The sequence below is a fragment of the Tamandua tetradactyla genome, chromosome X (assembly GCF_023851605.1).
Source record: "Tamandua tetradactyla isolate mTamTet1 chromosome X, mTamTet1.pri, whole genome shotgun sequence".
Lineage (NCBI taxonomy): Eukaryota > Metazoa > Chordata > Mammalia > Pilosa > Myrmecophagidae > Tamandua > Tamandua tetradactyla.
This window is the reverse complement of record NC_135353.1, coordinates 105197057-105222088: the sequence shown is the minus strand read 5'-3', so window position 1 is coordinate 105222088 and position 25032 is coordinate 105197057. Positions and strand designations below refer to the sequence as shown.

The window sequence follows — 25032 nt, the reverse complement described above, 5'->3', positions numbered from 1 at the left end:
GCTTCTCCCAGATGGCCTAACCAAATCTCACCTGAAGAACATTAGCCTTTCTTCCACACTCCTCACCTGAGTGGCCAGAATCTCACTGATCTCCAGAGAAGGACAAATGCAAGGGCTTTTTGAGCTGTCTTGTCATATTCCAATATAAAATACTCATCCTGTTATTAATCTGGTGTCAGTTGCAAAACTACATAAATAGTTGACTCAAGGCCCAATGCTGGCATTTTTGTTTTGTTTTCTACTGGCTGCACATTAGAACCAATGGGGGAGTTCTCATAAAATCACAGAGCCCATACCTAACCTCAGATCAGTTGTATCAGAATCATTGAGGGGTGAGACCAGCATCAGTATTTTATAAAAACTCCTCCAGGTGTTTCTGATTTGCAGACAGGTTTGAGAATTCTGCCCTATAGTGCCTGGTCTTGTCATTTGATCTGATTTGTACTACCCCAGCTTTGTCACATGCCAGCCCCAGTGACCACCTGTGCTCCAAGAATACACAAGAGTCTTAGCATTTGCTGTTCCTTTTGCCTGGAATGTTTCGTTTCTAGGTCTTTGCATATCTCAGTCCTTGTGTTATTCAAATCTTAGCTGAAATGCTACATCCTCAGAGAATTTCTTTCCAAATAGTCTACATAAATTTGCCCACCCATTCCTCCTTCTATCTCTGTTTTTTTTTCCTTCATTGCATGTATTGCCATCTAAAATTGCCCAGTTTATTTATCACTCAATTATTGCTTGATTTTTTCCACCAAAAGATCCCCTCGGCTGTATTATTCACAGTTGGTTCCCTAGTTTCTTCAAAAATAGTGCCTGGAACATAGTAGGCATATACTCAAATATTATTCTTTAACTATCAGGGAATAGTTATTAAGCATCATCTATGATCGAGCTCAATGATTCATTCAAATACTTTGTGCTCAGCTTTAAATTCCATAGTATAACCTGATAGGCTGTTCGTGACCTAGCTATCATCTAACTTGCCAGCCTCATCTTCTTCCACTTCCAATCCCACTTCTTGAAGCAAGAGGTCTATTTGAACTACAGTAGCTAGGGAAGGTGTTCAGAGCTGATAGTGCTGGATGAATAGGTGTGGCTTTAGCAGAGAAGTGTGTGCAGTTGTGTGTTGGGGGACAGAATGTGACCCCAGCAAGAACCAGTGAAGAGAGCAGCATGATCAGAAGAGGGTCACTGATGGAGGGGAAGAGAAGAAGAATACAAAATAAGTTTAGTGACATTACACATAACCCTTCTATGTATCTTACACCACCCTTTTTACAGAGCACATTCACATACATTTTGCATCATTTGTTTCATGAGATCCAAAAAATAGACAACACGGTTTGGTTTTGTTTTTGGCATGGGCAGGCGCCAGGAATTGAATCCCGGTTCTCTGGCATGGCAGGTGAGAACTCTGCCACTGTGCCACCACTGCCCACCAATACCATTATTTTTATACCAATTTTTTTTTAAATGAAGAAGCAGAGTCCAGACTTTTCCAAGCCCAACTGAATTCAGAGCAGTGAGGCTGGGATTTGACACCTGCTTTTCTGACTCCAAGTTCGGAGCTCTTTACACTTCTATTATATGGAGTTTGTACCAGATTGTGGAGGTCACTGAAAGCTAAGAAGAGGAATCATGGTTTGATTCCTATCGTCTCTTCCACTAGAAATCAAAAAAGTCAAATAAACAAGAATGGTCATAGCTTCAGGACCACGCTCAAAAAGCCTTCCTGTAGAGGTATCCGCTAAAAGCCTGGCTGAGGGCCTAATTACGGTACTTGATCACCACTTGTGTTTCCAGGTAGGCAAGGGGACCTGGGTCCTTGGAGCATTAGAGCAAACCATCTTACAAGTCCTCTCACAAGCTACTTGCCTTTTGGCAGGGCACAGATGTGTGCTTAAAGCTATCTAGCCTCTTCTGCATATCCAAGGGCAGGATCCTGGGAGAAAGAAGTAACTGGAACTCAATAATGCTGGGGATAGCTTCTCAAAGAAGAGAACCCTTGGCAAAGAGCCAGAGATTTTAAGCTGCTTCAGTCTCAGAGAATGCTGTGTTCATAGGACACATGACTCTAGATGGGCTGGGCTGGTTCCTGTCTATGAGGGTCACCCAGGAGAGAGGCACCTGGCTACTCCTTTTGATAGTGGGGTGTTTTTGTTTTTGAGAAAAAACCTTTAGAGTCAAGAGACCTGAGACTGGATGAATAAGGTAGGGATGAAGAACTGGCTTCACTATTGGGTCAAGGGTGGAAATGTATCCCAGCCTTCCTTCAGTCACACTCAGGTGGGCTATGAAACTCCCAGCAGAAATTCTAATGTGAAAGGAAGACTTCTCCTTAGGTCACCACTGTGTACCCCATTCCCTTCTTGTTACAGATCGGGAGTTTGAAATGAGATCCAGAGAGAAGTAGGAATATGTACAAGGTCACACAGTGATTCAGTGAGAGCGTTGGGCCAGTTCCCAGGTGTTCTGACTTACTGCTCTGTGCTCTTTTTACTATTCTTCTGTACTGCCTCTTTCTTTGATGTATAGAACAGGGCCTATTTGAGAGGAGACATCACACTGACAAGGGCAAGCATCAAAATCACAGGTCATACGGACCTGGCTTCTAATCATGCTTTTGCTATTTACTAGCTGGTAACTGTAGGAGAGTCACTTAACCTCTCTGAGCCTTATTTTCGTCATCTGTAGAATAGTGACAATATCTACCTGCAAGGGTTTTGGCAAGAATTAAATGAGATAACATCTATTTAATCACTTTGCAGAGTACTCTATCAAAACACATTGGTTTCCCCTCTCTTTCTGTTGTTCTCCCCAGGGAAGTCAAGTGATATTCCTCCTTGTCACTTTTAAGAGGCAGTGGATAAATTTAGAACATACAGGGTAGATAACGCAGGAAGTAAAGTATTTGCCAAGTTGAAGTGGTGAAGTACTCTGTGTCTCAGGTTTCCCCATATATAAATTAAGGGTGATGGGTTGTACCCTCCCTGCTTTGAAGAAAGGCTAAGAGAGATAATAGGTATGAAAATGGCTTCAAACTGATAAAACAAATGTGCAGAGAATATAATGGGCAGGAGATCTGTGTTTTAGTCCTGTGATTGTCACTGACTAATCTTTGTCAGGTCCATTCTGCTCTCTGGATCTCAGTTTTCCCATCCCTAAAAATGAGAATGTTGGATTAGATGATGTCTGCAGTGATCAATGCCACTTCTGATAATAAATGAGTTTTATTATTTAAATAATAATTATAATAGATAAGATCTGTATAGTGATTTATACTCTATCTAGTATTTTCACATCTATCATCTCATTTTGGAAGAGTACTAGACTGTTAGACTAAGAATGAGAAGACCTGGAATCTTGTCCCTATTTTGATACTGCCTCATGGTGTAACCTTAATATGCAAGTCTCTTCCATTCTGAGTCACAGTTTCTCAATTTGCAAAACAAGGTGTATACAGGTTGAATTGAATTAGTATGTCTCTAAAGTGTTCCACACAGCCCTAGAGGATCCTACATAGTTTTCTTAAGGGCACCATAGGACTAAGGCTGCAGAAAAAGAAGTTCTATGACTCCCATGCTTGCTTCAGGCAGAATAGGATTAATTTACTGTTTTATATATGATGTCCATGTGACGTTTCATTTGCAAAAAGGGTCTACTGCAAAAAAAAAAATAAAACCATATTAAATGAACTGTAAGGCCTTATGTATTAAAAAAGGCATGCAACTACCTATATTGTTTGGTAACTACATTTTTGCTATTGTTTTAACAAAAAAGTATATTTTTAATATCCGTTCAAGTTAAAAAATAAGGTGGATATTGACATAATCATTAATATTCTGCATAGTGTTCTCTGAATGGATATGGAATAATTTAATCATTTCCCTAATCATGGACACATAAATTTTTCCAATTTTCTTTGTTTAAACAGTGCTACCAATACTTCTTTCTTCTACTTTTAACATATTATTTTCTTATAAAGTATTTCTAGAAGTGGAACTTTATGTACATTTTTAAGTCTTTTGAAATATATTGAAAAATTGGTCTCTAGAATATATACTTTATAATCCCACCAGCAATACTCTCTTCCAACACTGAGTATTTAATCTTTAATCAGATTTGTGAAAATTATGTCCTATTTGTATTCCTATGAGTTCTAGTGACATTGAACAATTTTCATGTTTATTAGATATTTGCATTTCTTCTTTTGCTAATTGCCTATTCATATTTGTGTCCCACTTTTCTTTTGTGCCATTTATCTCTATGAAGGATATTGGCTGTCAATTTTTCATACTTGATGTCAAAACTTTTTCCTTGGTTTGTCTTTGAATTTTGCTAATAATGTTATTTCACAGACAAAAAGTTTAAATATTTTTAGTTAAGTCTATCAAAATATTCATTTGTGTTTTCTATGTTGTCGTATTTTCAAAGCCCTTGTGTATCTGAAAATTTTTTTTTTAATTTTCATCTATATTTTCTTTTAGTACTTCAGTGATTATCTTTTGTTTTTGTTTTTTTCATTGGCATCATCAATCCATTTGGAATTAATTTTGGTTTCAACTAATAATTTAACATTATTCTCTTTTCCAAACAATTGACCAGTTTTTCTGACACCATTTGGTGAATAATTTATCCTTCTTCACTGATTTCTAATAACATTTTATATAATGGAGTCTTTGGCTTTTCTGTTCTCATCCACAAATCAATCTATACTGGAGCCAATATCAAACAGTTGCAATTATTGTGGCTTTATAATATGTTAAATGCCTGGTAGGGAAAGTCTCTACTAATTACTCTTTTTTCTCAAAAATAGCTTGTCATTCTTACATTTTATTTTCTTTCAGATAGGCTCTGAGATTATTTTGTCAAGATTTTGTTTGGATTGCTTTAAATTTACAGATTTCATTGGGGGATAATTGACATCTTTGCAATAATGTTTCTTCCCATCCAGGAGCATTCTATGTCTTCCCACTTAATTCAGGTCTTCTCTTACATAACTTGAAAAAGTTTTTTTGTTGTTGTTTTTTCCTTTAGTTTTGCTCATACAGTCCTGCATTACCACAGTATTTATATGTGAGAAGTCCTACAATCCTTAGCCTTTTCTACAAGTATTAAGATGGTGACTTGACCTTTTCCTCATTTGTGTGATGCGATGTAACCAATAGTGGGTAACGTGCCTACCTTACCACTTCTGCTCCAAACAGGATTTTTCGGAATGAACAAGTTGAAAGGAGCCTAATCTTGACATTCAAGTCAACTAAGATTGCATAGCAGGACTGATGGAGGTTGACAGAATAACAGAAATGGGGAGACTATAGAGAAAATATCTGGAGGCTTTCTTATAACCTCTGTTCCTTTTGGTGTTTTGAATTATACATAAGAGATATGATGGGAGAATAGACCCATGAAGAAAGATGCAGAACACTATCAGGCAACAAAGTATCTCAGGGCCAGCTAGCATGCAAAGAACCTCTTACCAGCATATTATGTGAGCATTCATGGTAGTCAAAGGGTTTGGGGTTGATCTAATAAGAATAGTTGTCAAGCATTTAAATATATAGTCTGTTCACATCTCTGCAGTTTGGCCTTATCTCTTTCAATGTGAGAGAAGATTTTTATATTTTGTCAGAGATTTCACAGTGACTTTCTTGTGAGAGTGTGGTTAAGGGTTATTGGTATAATTTTGTTGTTGGAGGGCAATATTGTCAAAGAGCTGTGTATAATGTTTGTAAGCTCAGAGGAAGGATAGCTAGATAAAGGTTTGGGTTCTCTGTGTTGATTGTTCAGTCACCTGAGCTACGACACGGCATTAGAGGACCTTTTAGAATCACTTTGCAGCAAGCTCAGATCCCATTTACATACTTCTTGTGTCATCTGAGTACTGAGAAGGCACCTACAGGGCCATACAGTCACTTGACAAAGAAAAAGATGTCTCCTACCCTCAGAATACAACCATCCATTCCATGTCTTTATGGATGCAGTTGCTAGGTTTTGTGCTGGCTCTCCCATTGACTTGCTGTGACTTGGAGCATATCGCTTCAATACTTTGTGTCCATTTTCATAACTGTGGAATTAAACCTCACATTGGAGCATTTTATTAGGTTTTTAAGGTCTTTTTCAAGCCCAAAACTTCTGTGTTTTGAATTAGGCCCCATGGGTCAGAACTATAAGGAGACAGATAACGAGTTTAATGGGAGAAAGAGATTTATAACAGAGTCCGAAGATGGGATGGACTACTATTCAAAACAAGGTGGGGTAACCATTTTGCAAGGATGCCACAGACGGGATCCGAGCCTTCTACGGGGAAGTAGGTGTGGTACAACCAATTAGTGTTTAAAATTCTTTCCAATCTGTAGGATTCATAGCCTTATTATCTGTAATTTGGAGCAAGCCAGGGCATTTGATGTGAGGCAGATCAATTTAATCTTAATAAGTCTCATTTTCATCACATACAGAATGGGATATATAACAATCTCTGCTGTACTTAACTTTGCACAAGATTGTCATTAGGCCATGTAAACTAATCAAGGAGAAGGAGTATTATTATTATTATTAAGAAGCCTGATAACCTCAATACATGTATTTGGAGAAATATAATGACAGGAAAGAAGTAATAGCATCCCAGTGATTATACACTGGCTCTGCCATCATTTGGGGAAAGATAATAATTCAGGTAGGAGAAGTGGGCTGAGGACAAGTTTGGAAAGTAGTCTATTCTACCCCCTGCCTCTAGTCCCAATCCAAGCTGTACAAGTTAGTCACACTCCTGTTTTAAGGAATTGCAAAACATGGATTTCTTCCATATCTATCTCTGCAGACCTTAAAAACTTCATCATTGTATCATTTAAAGCTTTAAATCCATTATTCTATTTCAAAAAAATGCACTGCCATGTGTATTTATATGTTTTGACTTGTTGCAAGTTTTATGTGATCACATATTCATGTCTGCATACAAAGATAATCCCAAAACCCAGAGTGTGTGTGTATATATATGTGTATATATATGTGTGTGTATATTACATACACCTGTGCATTCACACATGCATGAATATGCACATGTACATAAACAAGTTGTCTATGCGTATATTACATATGGTTTACAATATCAGTGCCTCTCTATCACTGTATTAAAGTATACCCCGATTATTTGGAGGGTTTTAGAAGAAAAGAGACCAAATGAAACCAGATATAAGAGACTATTTTACAGGAAGTTACTGTCCTAAAGGGGTAGACTAGAGGGAAAAGAAACCATTATTTTGGTTAAATTCATGCTTGCCAGTAGTACTTAAGCCCGTAGTATAAAGATTCTGCAATCTGGGCCTTGAATATTTTGTTCAGCTGAGATTATCCTCTGTAACTTATACACCTAGACCAGTGCCTGCCATGTATTAAATGCTCATTAAATGTTAAATTAATATGCAGTGACATTTGTTATACTGAACTTTGAACTTATGCATGGGTAAATCATTTCCTGTGTTTTTGATTGCCTTGTTTTAGCCCAAGAGGCACTTCGGGTAAAGATATGAACTATGACTAGTCAAAAGATCTGAGTTCCAAATTTGAAAAAAAAAAAAAAAAGCACCAATTTCATGCGTTTTCCACTATAAACTCCCTCACTCACAGGGTGATCCTCTTTCAGCATCTAGAAATTCTCTGGCTGCCTTATTTCATTGACCATGCAATTATTCCTTGTCAAACTGGGGTTCAGGAGCTAGTATTTTCGTATGGGAGAAGATATCCCTCAAAGAAGGCAAATGCTTTTAACCTGAGCTTATGTCAGTAATCAGTATGACAAGCTACTCTTAAAGATTGCAGTAGCACCCATACTGTTGGGGTGTCCCAGTTCTAGGACACCCACAATCTCCTCATACTGGAGTTGAACCCACTGGAATAGGACCTGCCTTCTAGAAGTTAACACCCAAAGGTATAATGGCATTCAAAGAACCATTTCTTTTCCTTTAAAAAAAAAAGCCTTTAGAAAGAGAACTGGCCTAGAGATCTTAGTTTTCTCATCTGTTAAATGAAGTGCAGTAATGATACCTAACTCAAAAGCACTGCTGAGATGATTCATTGAAATAGCATAAGTAAACCCCCCTAACACAAGCCTGGCTCATTGTTGGTGCCCAATAAATAGTGTGGTCCCCCCCCCCCATAAGTGGCTTCCAATTCAATGTGTCTTTAGACAAGTCTCTTCCTCAGAACTCATCCTTGGCAAAAAAGGGTTATACTGAGGTGACATTTAAAGGTTCCTTCAGGCCCAACATTTTGGAATTCTTTCACAAAGGTGGGGGGGGGGGAGAAAGGAGAAGGAAAGAAGCAAGGAAAGAAAAATAATACTTCATTATGATAAAGCCAATTCCATGTTCTTGTGGGTAGCCCATAGAAACAGTACTTTGCTGACCTGGTTATCATTGAATTGCCTATATCTAATAAGCTGCTATAATAAATGTGTTCTTTGTGCTTGATTTGTATATGGAGAGCAGAGAGGAAAGCTGAGCTGTAGCTAAATTTATGGGTTTTTTCCCCTCCTATAAAATAGTAATCACTGTTCAATTTTGCTTCCTTTACCCCACCACAAACATTCTCCCCTGCCAAAAAAAACTTTCCTAAAATCCTAGTCTATCCAGTAAACTAAAGCACAGCTGTAAATGTGAGAAAAATAAACCAGGAACTTGAAGAAAAGTTTAGAGTGAGGGGATGCACAAGCTTAGGCTAGATCAAGGCTATGAACATGAAAAATTCTATGTTTTACAGCAGCTGACTTTATCTCTGTTTCCACTTGTGACTCTCTGTGTCTATGGATATTTCAGTTCCACTTGTGGATTGTTTCATTTAGTCAATGATTATTGAGAGCTTACTGTGTGACAGGCCCGTTCTAGGAGCAAGGGAACAAAGTACTGAGCAAGGTATATGATTTTAAGTTGACCTCCATGTCTTTCTCTGAGCAGTTGTGCTCTTGAAGATCTCTGAGTCTGAGCACATGTGCATGTGTGTATCTGTGTGTATATGCGTTTCTTTGTATCTGTGACAACGCCAGGTGTACATAACAGCAATCCTTTTCCTCTGATGGCTTCAAAGGACTTCCTTTCATTTGTTATTATTCACTATGCAAACCGTGAGATTTATCTCTGACTCTTATAACCCACAGGATTGGGTGTATGATCACCAGCAATTTAAAAACAAGTAGAAATCCCATGGAGTTCTCTTTTATAAAAATTTTGCCTGTACAACTGTTGTGAAAAATAAACATCCCATAGCCCAAGTATGACCCTATGCATGATTATCAGTGTCAGTAGGTGGAAATGTTGGTTTAGCCCAAGTCTCTGCTGTGCCATATTAAAAGAATGACAGTTTTAACAATTGATTATTTTCTCATGGGCATTCTTGGCTTTTGTAAAAGCAGAGCGTTTACTTAGAAAACAAACACAGTGAGTAGTCTTAATTATGGAACTATCAGAAGTGCCTGAATTGATCATCCCTACTAAAAACACCTATGGAAACCAAACTATATAGCACTGAATTAAGAAATCCATTGCAGTGGTTCATTTCTGTGTGGTCAAATTGTTTGGAACTATTATCCATCAAATTCTCTCCTCTGGCAGGATTTATCTTCATGTCCTTTCTGTTCTAGAAATGCTTAAGGAAGAGACTCTGGAAACATATTAACAGGTCTGTTTACTCTTGTATTTGTTCTCCCAGGGAAACAGAAGTACCTGTGTGCCAGCAGAAACGATTGCACCATTGATAAATTCCGAAGGAAAAATTGTCCATCTTGTCGTCTCCGGAAATGCTATGAAGCAGGAATGACTCTGGGAGGTATGATACTTTTGTTCCTCTGTCTCCTTCACCCTCTCTCTCTCCCTTTCTCCTTCCTCTTTTATTTCTCTCTTTAAAATGTATTTTCCTCTTCAATGCTTCCAAGGAGGAGCATTCTCTAGAAGCCAACCACGCTCTAAATGCAGATTGACCCCTTCATGCCCAGTGTTGCCATCAACTAGCTGGTACCTTTCTTTATCCTTAACCATGCCACTACCTACTCTGGAGCTTGAAATGGGACCAGGACGTGTGAAGCAGGTATCAGTACCCAACAAAGGGTGAGCGAGTGTGGACTTGACTATGCAAGTTATCCTAGGGGTCTTAATAGTACCGGCTTGATGTTGTTAAATGGTCCCTAGGAATCCAGAACAGTCTCAGGTGCAGGATGACCCAGGCACTGGATACATCTTTCATCTGAAAAGCAAGCTCATTAGTCTACTTTGATTTGGAAATAGAACTTGAAGAAAGGCAAGCCTGTTTCTGGCTGGGTGAAACTGTAGCCTCATACCTGATTACTCATTATCAGCCTTGGAAAATCTAAGTGCTTAGAATCCAACCCCTCCTCCCCAGTCCCCAGCTAATTTAGAGCAATTGTCCATCTTTGGCTATCTATGAAGTGTTCAACACCTTTTTTGCCTATGTGCAGATTTACAGAAACCAACTTGTTTCTAACCCTGGAGCAGTACCAAGTTTGGGTTTTCATGTGGGTGACTGTATCCTTCCCTTCTCACAGGCCGGTAATATTCTCTAAACAGACCAAAGTAGTACAAATGAATTGGCCCAGGCTTAATTTGAGACAGCTTCAACAGAGGCATCTCAAGTGATATCCAGTGCTCCCAGACATCTCAGCTAGATGTTCTGTGAGTGGCTTTCTAGGCAGCCACATCAAATAAGACTCAAATATCTGAGTCTCCCTTGTTCTGGTTTGCTTGACTTACTCCATAAATTTTCAACATTTGTGGTTTGCAGTAGGGAGGAAGAAGCAGAACTGGGGTGGGAGAAGAGAAAAGAGGAGGTCAGGAAAGATGACAAAGGGATTGACAGGAGGACGTTTTCTCTATATGACTGTTGTGACCCTACCATGAGGGGTTCTGACATGCTTAAATCTTGTTTATTTAGACCTTTGTGAATTACCTATAAGAGATGAGGGCTCCCAGGTAAAGGAATTCTTGACTTGCCATCTGCTAGTATGAAATGAAAGCCTACTTTGATGCAAGCAAAGTTTAATTGTTACAATGGTCCTCATAACATCTGGGTTCATATCTTAAAATGCCTTCCATGTCTCAGCAATTATCTTCCATTATATGCCACTCTGTGACATGATTACTGAGAATCCCTTTTAAACAGTAGTCCCTACATAACAGATTATTTCACTACTGAATATAACAATCAGACATAAATTTGTAAATTAATTTATTGGACAGACTTGTACCGTGAATTTTTAAATTGGTTTATTAGATAGAGTGCTCAGATTTGAATAGGCTTGGTGAACATAATGAAGAGAAGCTGCAAAGTGCTATGGCTGGTTTTCATTTCAGTTCCATCCATCTGACATTTACTAAGTGTCTGCTATATACATACAAGTACCTTGCTAGGCATTAGAGCTTCAGTTTGGAAACCTTAAAAAGTGCCCACAAGATACAGGGATTATTGGTCTCATTTAAATAGCCTTGCATTTCGAGTCAGGCAGACCTAGGTTAAAGGCCCAATCCTATTATTTATTGTGCCCCTCACTGAGACTCAATTTCTTCATCCATAATTTAGAGAGACATCCTTTGCAGAGCTATACTGAAGATCAGGTGGTATAATTAATGTGAACATGTTTGATAAGTGAAAAGTGCTAGACGAATGTGAAGGTTTATATGACAGTGTGATAACTAATAATTTAGCTGACATGGTTGTTCACAGCACTTCCCGGTTGGCATTTATCTTGCATTACTTAGCATGGCCTATAATATGTAATAGCTCCAGTAGGAAGAGCATTACCAGAAATCACTCTTGATCACCTTAAACCAAAAAATACCACCAAGATCTTGTTTAGAAAGCTCATTCTAGCAATTAAGGGAACCATATGTTGCGTTCAAGTACCATGTGAATAAAAACCTAAGTGTTTACCCTTATAGACAAGACCACTTGAAAACAAACCTTTCCATATTGCTAAAGTTATCTGCACATACCCTGCCGCCACACTGCAACGCCTTCCCAAGCTTATTGTTAACTTACAAATTCATTGTACACTATACTTTTACACAAGCAAATGGAAGAAAGAAAGAAAGAAAGCATCAATGCGGAGTTGTCCTTCTAAAAACTTCAGCATTTTACATCCATTATCATAATATTTGAATTCAACATAGATATTTTGACGGTCTTGAAGGAGAATTCACATAACTTCTTCCCATCACCCAAATAAAATTATATAATATATTCCAGAATGGCAACTAGGAATGTGGCCTTGAGCAAGTCCATGATCCTCTCTGAGCCTCAATTTTCCCTGCCTGACTGTGACATTTTGTGATTATATGTTAAAAGCTACACAAAAAGGATTGCTGGTTTATGAGCCTTTTTTTTGGATTGTCTATCCACCACTCACAGAATATAATCAAGACCTGAGTGCTTTGGCTTGCATAGTAATTTTAGCCACCACAATTCACACCTAAATAAGATCTATTATGTGTCTAAAAATAGACTGGATGAATAGACTGTTATAGGAGTGGAGAGCAGAAAGGCTGCTCTGTATCTTAAGAGAAGATGGCTGCTTGGTCTTGACGGCTGCTTACTTGGTATAGAATTCTTGCCTGCCATGCCAGAGACCTGTGTTTGATTCCTAGGACCTGCCCATGCAAAAAAAAAAAAAAAGTCCTCGTAACATCTGGGTTCATATTCTAAAATATGGCTTTCTAATCTGGCTTTCTCCATAGTGTTCTGTTCATGGTTTGATGATGGGATCTCCTCAGTGTCCAGCTCTGTAATGCATACATCCTTTTTCTTCCTACCTCTAGGCTTACCTACCTGTTTCTTGCATCTTTTCTTAGCAACTCTTGGAGTTTCAGAAGGATGCATGGGGAGGTTGGATTATCAGGGTGGCTCCCTTAAAGACTATCTCCAGGCTTTCAACTACTCGTACATAATGAGCCCTCTATTTGTACATGGTTCATAACTAGCTGCTTTTGAAAACAATATGTTGCTAATTGCTTCAAAATTTAAATCCCTTGCTCCTTTTCATTTGAGAAAACACAAATATAATGGTCCAGATAAAGATCATACTTCCGGTGAGTTAGCTGCAGATATTTCACAGCCCATAATTAGAATAAATGCACAGCCATCTCTTACTTTTCTGTGCTCTGCCCAAAGAAAGATTCCCATTTTCCAAAATGTAATGAGGAAGAAAAAAAATTGACCTTTCTGCTCTCTTTGCCCCTGATCCTTCACTTTTCCCTGCTTTGTGTCTTCTCCTCAAACACTTTCTTTTTTGTGTTTTTCAACCCTTGATTTCTCAGCTCTTAGCAAATAGCATTGACCCCTGCTTACTCCCTCCACTTCTGGTCCATGGGAGGTGGTAGGCCTTTTGGGATTTTCAGGCAGCATTCAAACTCCAGAAGAGGAGAAAGAATGTGGACCCTCAGGGCATGGAAATTCTGAAGTGTGCAGCATTTCCTTCAAAGACCACTCTAGCAGATTTGAGAAGTCTCTCTCCTATTAGGAGCCTAAACTCTGCATCTGAGACTTGGGAAGATGGCTCAGGGAGCATCTGGCCATGGTCTGATGCCATCATGGATGTTATGAACATCCTTGAGGTTTATACTGTTGAAGGCAGTCTTGATACCAGTTGTTACAACATTCTCCATGCTCAAGAGCAACCCAGCATTGCTACCTCCGAGCCACATGTCCTGGGTGCAAGAAAGTAATTCCAATTCTGAAATATTATATATGATATGGTTCTTCAGGAGACAAGTTTCACAGCATTTATTCATCCCTCTATCTCTTCAGTCATCCTTCCAGTCAGCCAACTAGCTAGTCCTTCCCTCTTTCCACAATTCACTTACCTGTTTATCCATTTAGCAAATATTTATTGAGTGTTACTATGTGCCAGATATAATAAGGTATGACCCCTGACCTCAAGAATAAGCAAGGGGAGACATTTAGTAATAATAAGGACACCTCAGACTAAAAAGATAAAAGGAAATCACTGGGCAGAAGTTGAGTGAGATGAAAAAAGAAAGGGCATTCAAGGCAGTGAGCATAGTTTGAATGAAGGCACAATGAAATAAAATCATTTAGAGTTTGAGGAAATAGAGAACGCAAGCTGAAACCATATTGAAAATGGACTTGGTTATTATTCTAAGAAGTTTGTACTTCAGATTGTTGAAGATTTATGACCATGGGCTAGACACAATCACATATTCCATTTATTTGTATGTATTTTATTTTTAAGAGAATTAGTAGAAGCATGAATTTCGTATTGGTGAAGGCTTAAATTTTAGAAAGACAGTAATCCAGCTGCCTTTGTCTGAGTGAAGCTTTTCTGGTGTGGGTTCTGAGAAAACTTGTTCTGTGATGTGCTCCATGAAAAATGGTTTCCATGTTCATATAATTTGGGGATATCTGCATATTATGGTCCTGCTCAGGAAGATTTTCAGTTCATATTAGCGTATTCCAGGCCTTGAGAAATCTTTCAAATAAAGTAACCTGAAGATCTTTGTAATTCAAGATTCACAAACTTAATTCAACCAAAGAACCCTTTTGTCATATAACACGTTCACATCCTACAAAACTAATGTTCTCCTGGACACACTTTGGAAAACTAGGGTATAGATAAATGCTCTATTCTCCAGCCAGACAATATTCCTAGCCCATGACATCCATTTTGTGTGTTTGTCACTGCTCACCAAGACAATCTACCAAGAATGCATTAATAACCAAGAGCAGACCATCCTCATCACATCTCAAGACTATATACAGTAGCTACTAAGGACACTGAAATAAACCATATTGGGTCTGTAGTCTTATTTTCGTACATACAGGGTAGCCTGTAATCCAGTCTGAAGCAAGGTTATTGCACAGGTCTTCTAATGACTGCAAAACATATTCCTGACCCAAGGAAAATGTTGAACAAATTTCTGAAAAATGTAACTTCCAGCATCATGCAGAGTGATCACTAAATATTTCGAATTCTAGAACAATCTGCCCTCAAATTTAAAAGCCCTTTTGTACACTGCATTGTAACGTGTACCCAGAACCTCATCATAGTGTTACTACATAACTTAATTACTAAAATAGGAGCCTAGAAATTACAGGTTCACAGAATTTCAGTCCCATTTTGCCCACACAGTAATTGAATCTCATCTACCTCCTGTTCAGTAGCAGTGTCATAATGAATTAACAGTATGAACATCAGTTACTGGGATTTCTTCCCTTCTCCAATGACTCTCTAAATCAGAACCCTAGAGATCCTCAGGCTGAAGATTCAAGTGGTAAGTCTCAGTTCCAAGAACTGCTGCTCCTTACATGTCATTCTCAGATATCCGGGTGCTCCAACAAATCCGCATATGTGAGACATGCCTAGAGGAGCAGAATTGCTCCATAAACTTGACAGCAACATGTAACTCAGGACTTAAAAACACAGTTCCATTTTATTTTGTTTCACTTTGCTTTTGTAAGAGGTCATGTAGTATAGTGGAAATAGCATGATGGACTCAGATACAGGCAGGCCTTGATTCTGATCCTGGATCTGCCAATCACAATCCAGATGACCTTGATAAATCAGCTCTCTCTGAGCCTCAGTTTTCCCAACTATACTGTGGGGATAAAATTGTCCTTGCAAAACTGGTATACATATGCATAGAAACTGGCCCATAGTAGGCGGACAGTAAATATCACTTTAGCCTTTATTCTTCCTTTTCTACATGAGCATTGTTGTGTTTGTGCTCCCAAGCAACACTGGGGCCTGTTCTCTCTCTGTTGTTACAGTGTGGCTTTTTGGGGGGGGGGGGGGTGCATGGTCCAGGAATCAGACCCAGGTCTCCCACATGGAAGGCGAGCATTCTACCACTGAACCACCTGTGCACCCAACAGTGTGGCTTTTGATTCTTGTTCCTTCGTCTTTTGACATCAGAATCACCCTTAAATTAACCTTTGAAATCCTTATATGACCTAGAATGCCATCCTTCAGATTACATCCATATTTAATGGCATTTTGGAGGAGAAAAGGTATGCTTCTTTCTAATTATAGCTATCAAGGAAACGTTATATGGAGAGAAATATAAATATAAAGAATTCTTCTAAACCAAATAATCTGGGCAAAACATACATGTTGTTTTCTGACTCTGAGCATTTAGTTCTAGACAACTATGGTTATAGGTTAGTATTTTTTTCTAATCAAAATTGATGATGTTCCATATCTGGTCCTTCAATGGGTAGCTCACTTGTAAAATGTTCACTTTAAAATTCTTGAATTTGTTTAAGGGTAAAGAGAGCAGAAAAATTTTAGCATTATTTACCTTTGCCTTGAGTGCTCCAAAAATCCCTCAGTTACTCTAGGGAGAGTAACATGATGTCAGACATTATTTGTTTAGAGATACTAAGCTGAAAGCTAAGAGTACACAGCATGTCATAAACCATATAAGCAAAGGCAAGTATTTTCCAAATATAGCAGTTCAGGAAAGAGAGTTTCATTTGAGCTGATGAGATGACTGATTTGTTTGGAAACATTTTACTTTTGATTTAAGAAAATTGTCACTGTTGTTACAAATTGTAGGATATATTCCTTAAAATCATGAAAGTCTTTAAAGAATTTTCTTGTTTTACTGAAATTATATATAGAGACAATTTACCCGAGTAAGAGGCTTTTCTTAGAGACTTGCATATCCTTTGATATCCTGTTGCTAAGAGAGACAACGAAGGGGAAAAAACTACACAACCAAACAGAAACAGCAGATCTTCAGATTCTCTTACTGATGATATTTCCATGAAACAGATATCTAGGAAGTAAACTGGAATTGGAATCACTACTATGGATCACCTCTTTTGGAATTAGTCTCCATTCTTGTCAGTCCAGTTAATCCTTGCTATGCTTTTTAGAACTCTTCACCCAGGCATATAAATGTCTTTCTTTCTCCTGCTTGCCCACTAGACCATAGGTTCTGTGATTGAAGTGCAAATTGTTGAGGGATATTTCAGCCTTCTAGCAGTCAGCAATTAAAACCTTGTAGGCACTGATCCTGAAGAAATCACCTGCAGAAATCTTGGACTGGCATTTTGAACTGAGAACAAATTCTGGATCTTGGCCAAGATGAAAGGTCACCACTCCAAGCCTGCACAGTGAGGGGTCATGCTAGCCACAATGAATCTGAAAGAGACTGAGGACTCTCCCCAGAGGAAAATGAGGCACAGTCGCTTTGATTAGTTAGCTGTTAAGCACAAAGATGTTAATTTCAAAGCACTCCCATCTCTGGCCTGAGTAATAATGCTTATAGTATTGTGGGATTGTTTGGCTGTTGCAAGAAATTCAGAAGAATAAATAGGGAGTTTTTGTTGGTCTCTGAGTGGCTGTAATGAGACTTTTAAATTCCACCTCCCTTCTCTTACCCCACATTCTCCCCACTCTCCACCCCATTCTTGCCTACTATATACAGAGAGTCACACATGTACACACATTTATATAAGCTTTTTAGTATATATGTCAATAAAGCAGAAAAGAAAAGAGAAATAAACTCCAAGTAAACAATGTCCTCTCCTCCATCTCACCTCTGACTTACAAGTAGGTAGAAAAAGGGAACGGAAAATCCTTAATCTACAGCAGCAGCCACCCTTCTTCTCGACTTTGAATGCTTCCTCTTATGTCAAAGGGCCTGACTCAGGGATTTGGATATGGAGCCTGCTACGTGCAAGCCCCGTGTTTAAACTGATACACTCAACAGTGTCTCTCTTTCATATTAGAAAGCTTCTGGGCTGGCAATTGCAAACATTTCAAAATGACCAGGCACTGAAGAAAGGCTGACCTGCCTCATTCAAAATGAGGGCTCTAGAGGTCTCTAGTGGATAGCCTGGAAGCATTTGCTATCTGGAACATAGGGGCATGAGCCCTACCTCCTCACCACAGACTCTGGCATTGGGACTGGGGGCTACTCTCTTAGCTGATGGTTTTCCCTAGTGGGAATGATGGTGTTTACCTAAGTCACAGGGCTGTTGTTAGGACTAGCTCTAAAAGTAGCACCAGTTACTATTCATGTAGTCATGGCTGTCTTGATCCTTGCCTCCTGTAATATGGCTTGTCATGACTGAGTGCTTCTTGATTGTACTTGATCCAGACACTAACTCAGGCAGATGCAGTGAAGCTTTGGCTGGCTTGGTTGCTTTCCGTGTTGTGCTGCTGGGAAGAAGTTGTACTGATGGGACTCAGGGTACCAGAGAGGAGTTCCTGCCTAGGCTAACTTGAATAAGCCATTGTGCCTATCAGGCTCCTTTGGCTATTTTTTCCAGGTCATTAGGCAATTTGTAGCATTCCCCTTATTCCATTCTCCAATTCACAGCATTCCCCTTCCTTCCATTCTGCTGGACCCTTCCCAAGAACCCAGCACTTAGCCTCAGGCCCCATCACTGAGCTAAAGGTAGCAGCTGATCTGCACAGCTCAGTAAACAAAGATGAGATTCCTGCTTCTACTGGAGGAGCTTCCCCAGGAAGCTAGCCAGTCACTTTCTTCAAACATACCAGAAGATTAGAGTCAGACAGTTCTCTTGTCAATTTTCCCAAAGTCAAGGTGACTCTGTTTTCAGGAGCTCACACACAGTTGAACCTTTCATAACAAGGGAGAGAGGCAAAATATGAGATCCATTGCTTACTTCTTTTGTTTTCTATTGAAGTTAGAATGATGGAGGAAAATGATTAGACTTTACCTGATACTTCTCGCCTTAGTGCCCCCATACTTCCCTACCACTTGGTCACATCTCAAACTTGGCCTCTCCCTCAGATGTAAGGCCTCCTTCTTCTCCCAAACCAGCCTCAAACATTGCATTGATGTAAGCAGAAAGGCACCTGGAGTTTGTAATTATCTTGCAATACTCTGTCCGTGCTCCCAGAACCTCCATATTGAAACCAGTTTCCTTCTGGTGAAGGTGGAGTTGGTGAAGCCAGGGACAGCCAAATACAGTCAAAAGAACTCTCCCTGCCTTGCCTCAGGCCATCCTTTCCTACCCTCTTCCACATATAGATAGACACACACACAGATGCAAAAACTTCTTTCTTTTTCCCCCATTCAGTAACAGTCTGGAAAAAAGCCAGAAAAGGACTTCTGCATGTGTTTCCCCCCTCCCTGGGGCAAAATTTTAATCTCCAGGCTTGCAAGAATTTCCCTAATGTTGATTGAAAGGCTAATGTGGTTTGTTTTTTAACTGTTTTAGATTTGTTTGCATATTTCTGCTAGTGATATTTCCTTTAATAAAACCATTAATACACCAATGGTATTTTCTTATTTACAACAGACTGACAGAATTAATGCTGTTAACATTGGGCCTTTTTTTCTTTTTCTTTTTTTTCTCATTTGCTTTCCAGGTCATGCTGACCTGTTCAGCTTGGACTGTTTCACATTTGTTTTTAATGTCAGTTTAAATGTAATTGTAAAAGCATGTATGCTCTAAATTCATGTAGCTATTTTTTCCAGTGGAAAAGCCTGGTATTCAAAAGCATTTCCAGGCTCTGCAATTTCACGTGAGCTGGTTTATGGTAATGACCGTGTGCCCCTCACTCAGGATGGCATCTGGACAGTGAGCCCCTTTCTTCTGGCTCAGTCGTTAGAGAGAGGAGATTTGTAAATAATTTCTGCCAGATTCTGTGGTTTGGCAAGGATCTTTGGCATTGAATATCATTCTATTATTAATTATGTTTACTCCTCCATGAACTAAAATCCATTAGACTAAATAATCCAACAAAGACCTTGAAAGATAAAATTTGATATTCTTTTCCCTGGCAATTCCTCTGATCCAGGTTTGGGACTGGAAGGAAGATGAAGTGTGGAGGGAAGGACCGTTGACCTTCTTGCCTGAGAGAGATTGGCCTATGCTTATTAATCTCACTTGGTTGTACCCCTTTCTAATCTCCTGCTCACATCTATCAAGGAGTGACTCTATTCCTGGCCTCTTCCCTGTCCTAGTTCTTCCCCACCGTATCCAACTCCCAACACTGATTCTTCTCTCCTAATGAAATGGAGAGAATATTGCCCTAAAAATCAGGATCCCTGGTTCTAGTTCCTGCTCTGCCATTAACTAACTATGAGACATAGTGAGCACATTTGGCCTTCTGTAAAATAGGCATTGGTCAGGAGGAGAGGGGAAGGGAAAGACAAGATCTAGGGCTCTCAAACTTTTTTTGTCAATGGAACCCATTTTTCAAGCAAAGTCTGACACAGAGTCTCAAATGTAGGTACAGCTTAAAGCATTGCTGCTCTGGTCTGAAAGGAGATGGAGCCACATACATACTCAGGCCTACTTTACCTCTTCTTAGGGGCCCTTAAAGAAATTTGTAGAACCCCTGATACTCTACTACTGTGCTAGATTGATTTCTGGGGACTCTTCCAACTCTGGTTCTCTTTACCATTAGATTTCAGTCCTTATAGAAATTAGACATGTTTCTTCACTTAGCTTTTACAGAAAGAAGTTCAACTGCTTGGAGTAAAGGCAATGAAGTTAAGCAACATGGGGCTTAGTAACTAGCAATAGTACGAACCATCATTTATTGACCTGTGGGATTTACTCTGTGCTAAGCACTTCACATGCAGTCCCTTAGGGAAAAACACAACAACCCTATGAGATAAAACCTGCTATTATTTTAGGATTCTGAAACCTGTCGATTTGTCTCTCAGCCTTAGGCTCAAAACTATTGGTCCAAGTTGAGAGTCTTTATTTCTCACAGTTTGCCACCCTAGGGAGTTTTCTTAGAATGTTTTCTAGCTGGAGATCCATTCTTGGAAAAAGTCACAGCCTGTCCATTGCCATACACTTTTACAGGATTCAGAGCATTTTCACTGGGATCATCTCATTTCCTCCTAAAAATAGTCCTATGCAGGGTTCAGGTCAGATTGTCACAATCATACAGAAGAAGAAACTGAGGTATAGGAAAAATAAAGGGATTCGTACATGGTTACACATTCCATAAGACTATGAATACCACCACCGATAATAATAAGCCCCTTTATTTTGCGTTTCAGATTTATAATGTCATTGCATTCTGCCTCCTTGAATCCAGTGCATTCTTTCACCATGTCTCAGTCTTAGAGAGACTTTCTGGTGGCATAAAATCTGTCCTCTACTCCCAGACACCACCACGGTACCTCTATTCTCCATGACAATCTTATGGAGTAATTACTTGTATTATCCCTATTTTACAGATGAGAAAACTGAGGCATAGAGAGTTGAAGCTTGCTCAAAGTCAGACATCTAGTAAGCAGTAGTGCCAGTGTTCCAATGAGACCATCTGCCTCCAGAACCTATATTCCTATATGCATGCATGAGGAAACTAAGAACAAGAGAGGGTAAGGGACTTTCTTGATGTCCCACAGTGAGCTTTCCTAACCCAAAATTCAGTGTTCCTCCAATCTTCTAATCTTAAAGTCACATGATGAGATCCCCAAATCTAATTCCAGTGGATTGAAAACTTCCTGGAACGATTTAAGCCAGAGGCCATGAACTGGCTTTCCCCAGGCCAAAATTTACGTGCAGAATTCTGTTGGTCCAGCACAGTATTTGTTTAGAAAATTTGTTTAGAAGGCCCCTAGGCAACATCAATCGCTGTCTCCAGCCTACCTATTGATGTTTACTAGGCTATATGACTCATTTACATATCTGTCTGACTAGTGAAGATGTTTGTGATCCCTTGATTAAACATTATATTATATAAACACTTGTACACAGACATATTTGCATACCTTCATACAAGTGCAGCTTGGTCTGGTTTCACAAAAAATTTGAAGCCCTGCAGCATACACACTTTTATGTTTACTTAGCATTTAGACTTACACTTAAGATCTGAATTCAGTATGCTGAAGAAACTCATTATTTCTCATTTTATAGGAGTTACCCTTCCCTTCCCTGCTGTATTTGGTTTGCTGCCAATCTTACTTTCCTCACTTCCCCGTGGCTGGGTTAGGTCACCTGCAAACCATTTACTCCCTACTGTTTAAGAAAATATAGGAAATAAACCATTTGGAGGGTTTTGTGCCAGGTATTCAATCTTAATTAGTCTTCTTAAGTGTGTTAAGAGATTGGTGGCAGCATTCCCACTTCACAAATGAGGAATCTGAATCTCAGAGACACTAAGCAAAAGATTCAGTTATTAGGCTAGTAATTGATGGAGCTGGGATTTGAACCCAAGTTTGTCTGACTCCAAAGCCTATTCTTTCCCTACACCACACTTCTATAAGGAAGATGTATTAATATGTTTTCTGTTGCTGCATATCAAATTATTACAAACATAGCACCTTAAAATAATACCCATTTATTAGCTCACAATTATGTAGGTCAGAAGTCTGGGCATAGCTTGTCTGGATTCTCAGCTCACGGTATCACAAGGTTCAAACCAAGGCATCATCCAGATTGTGTTCTAATCTGGAGCTCAGGGTCCTCTTCTGAGTCACATGATTGTGGCAAGATTTGGTTCCTTGTGGTTGTGAGGACTAAGGTTCCCATTTGTTTTCTGGTTGTCAGTTAGGAGTCATTCTCAATACCAAGAAACTACCCTCGTTCCTTGAAACATGACCCACCATCTTCAAAGCCAGAAACAGAGAATCTCTCTCATATTAAATCCCCTTCATATTTCAAATCTATTTCCAAGAAGAGCCCAGTGCCTTTAAGAGCCCATCTGATTAGGTCAGGTCAACCAAGGAAAATCATCCTATCTTAAATTCAACTGAATTAGGACTTTAGTTACATCTATACGATAGCATCACAGAAGCCCCTATATTAATATTTGAATGAATAACTGGGAAAAGGTGTGTTCAACAAGGACTAGGAATCTTGCAGGCCATTTGAGAATTCTGCCTACCACAAAAGGTGATTCCTTTATATTCCCAATTCTATGGTGAGCAGTGGGAAAAAGAAATATTTTGGGCCTTAGGTAGAGGCCCAAAAGACTTTGTCTTTCCCCTGCCTTATATCTCAGGACGGGGTGTGGGGGAGCAAAGAAATGAGGCTGGAACAATTCCTAAAGGTCACAGAGGCTACAGAAACTACAGATTAATTACATCTGCCCTTCCTTAAGGATGCACCATAAACTCTGATTGAAAAATCTTTCTCTGGTGCCATAGAGACAGCCACCACAGGGATCTTATGCCACAGGTCTGAAAAGTGAGCTCCCCATAGGGTTCAGGCAACAGGATTCATGTAGCATGTGCTCTACTCTAGACCCCTTAAAGATAGCTAATCCCTAGAAGAGCAGGTGGCAACAAAGAAGTGCCTTGCCAATGGCCCTCTCTTGTCACTACTGTGACCTAAGTCTGAGAAAAAATGAAGAGATGCAGAGAAACTCACATATCATTAGCACCACCTGTCTTTATTGCCCTCTTTCTCCTGGTTTCACCACTTAACTAAACCAATGGGTCCCTACATTAACACAGTGGATTATAGGCCTGTACCTCACATGGCAGAGTTACATCTGATTCTGTGCCTCAGGTGCAGAAGTGGGAGGGGGTTGGGTGGCCTTCATGGAAGAAAACAAGGTCTTGGGCATTGAATAGCAGCTGAGACTAGCAAGCCTCATTTTCCAGCATTTCAAGTCGTCTAGCAACATGCTAGCTTCTGCTGCTGAGAGAGAACAGAGGATCCCCTGACAGAATTAATAGAATCTGATTTCAATTACGTTCAGTACAGTCACCCTCTTTAGGGAAAGAGGCCAGAACACCTGGTGCAGCTTGGGCCACTGTGGATGCAGAGACAGCATATTACCCAGGTCCTGGAGACAAGTAGGAATGTGGCTTCTCTTCCTCAAGCAAAAGCTGTAGAGGTCTAAAGGAGGAGAATGTGAAAATAACAGCTAAATTCTCATTGACGCTACACAGAGAAAGGGAATTATTTCATCTTGTTGGATTATCTCCTATAGTCTCAGCACATACTGATTTTGCTTATAAATAAGTTTGCTTAGGTCCACAAGTCATCACCAACTGAGAACTGAGTTAGTGATGAGTGAATCTCAGTATTAGGGCATACCTCACTGATTGCACCAGCACCAATTGCTCTCTGTATCCCTCCGTTTTTTGAAGAGGTCCATGGATTAATCTGTATAGAATTCATTTTGATTATTTCTTCTTTATGAGTAGCATGAGTGGTACCTGGCAAATGGGACATCTGCCCCCCAAGAATAGTCTAGTTTCACAGTGCTATTCAGAAGAGCTTACTGCAATGAAGAAAATACTATCTGTGCTGTCCAGTATACTAGCCACTAGTCACATGTGCCTATTGAATACATGAAATGTAATTAGTGAGACTGAGGAACTTAATTTTTAAATTATATTTCATTTTAGTTAATTGAAATTAAAATGTAATTAAGTAGCCACATAGATCTAGTGGCTAATATATTGTGAAGTGAAATTCTAAAAGGAACTCAGAGAAGTAAGTACTAAGATAGAGGGGAACTGAGTTAGTAAAAAAGAGAGCCTGAAGAATGACTGCTACTAAACAAACAGGAAACTATAAATGTTGGAGAGGATGTGGAGAAACTGGGACACTTATGCAGTGCTGGTGGGAATGTATAATGGTGCAGCCACTATGGAAGACTGTTTGGCGGTTCCTTAGGAAACTAAATATCAAGTTACCCTATGACCCAGCGATAGCACTACTTGGTATATTCCCAGAAGAGCTGAAAGCAACAACACAAACAGATATTTGCACACCAATGTTCATAGCAGCATTATTCGCAATCGCCAAAAGATGGAAACAAACCAAATGCCCATCAACAGGTGAGTGGATCAACAAAATCTGATATATATGTACAATGGAATATTGTGCAGCAGTAAGACAAAGTGATGTCCTGAAGCACATGACAAGATGGATGAGCCTTGAGGACATAAAGTTGAGTGAAATTAGCCAGGCACAAAAGGATAGATACTGAATGATTCCACTTTTATGACCAGCATAAAGGTATAATCAGAGGCTAATAGTACAGAATATAAGGAACTTAGAGATACATAGAAGCTAGAGATGGGTGAACCGTTAGCTAATGAGGTTGAACTT

General features: G+C 39.4%; 1 protein-coding gene across 1 annotated transcript in view; it reads left to right on the top strand.

Annotated features, from left to right (window-relative positions):
• AR (androgen receptor) overlaps positions 1 to 25032 on the top strand; it is a 189791-nt gene that overhangs the window by 119694 nt on the left and 45065 nt on the right. The window contains exon 3 of the mRNA XM_077145595.1: positions 9703 to 9819. Within this exon, the coding sequence (XP_077001710.1) occupies positions 9703 to 9819 (117 nt within the window). The remainder of the gene's footprint in view (positions 1 to 9702; positions 9820 to 25032) is intronic.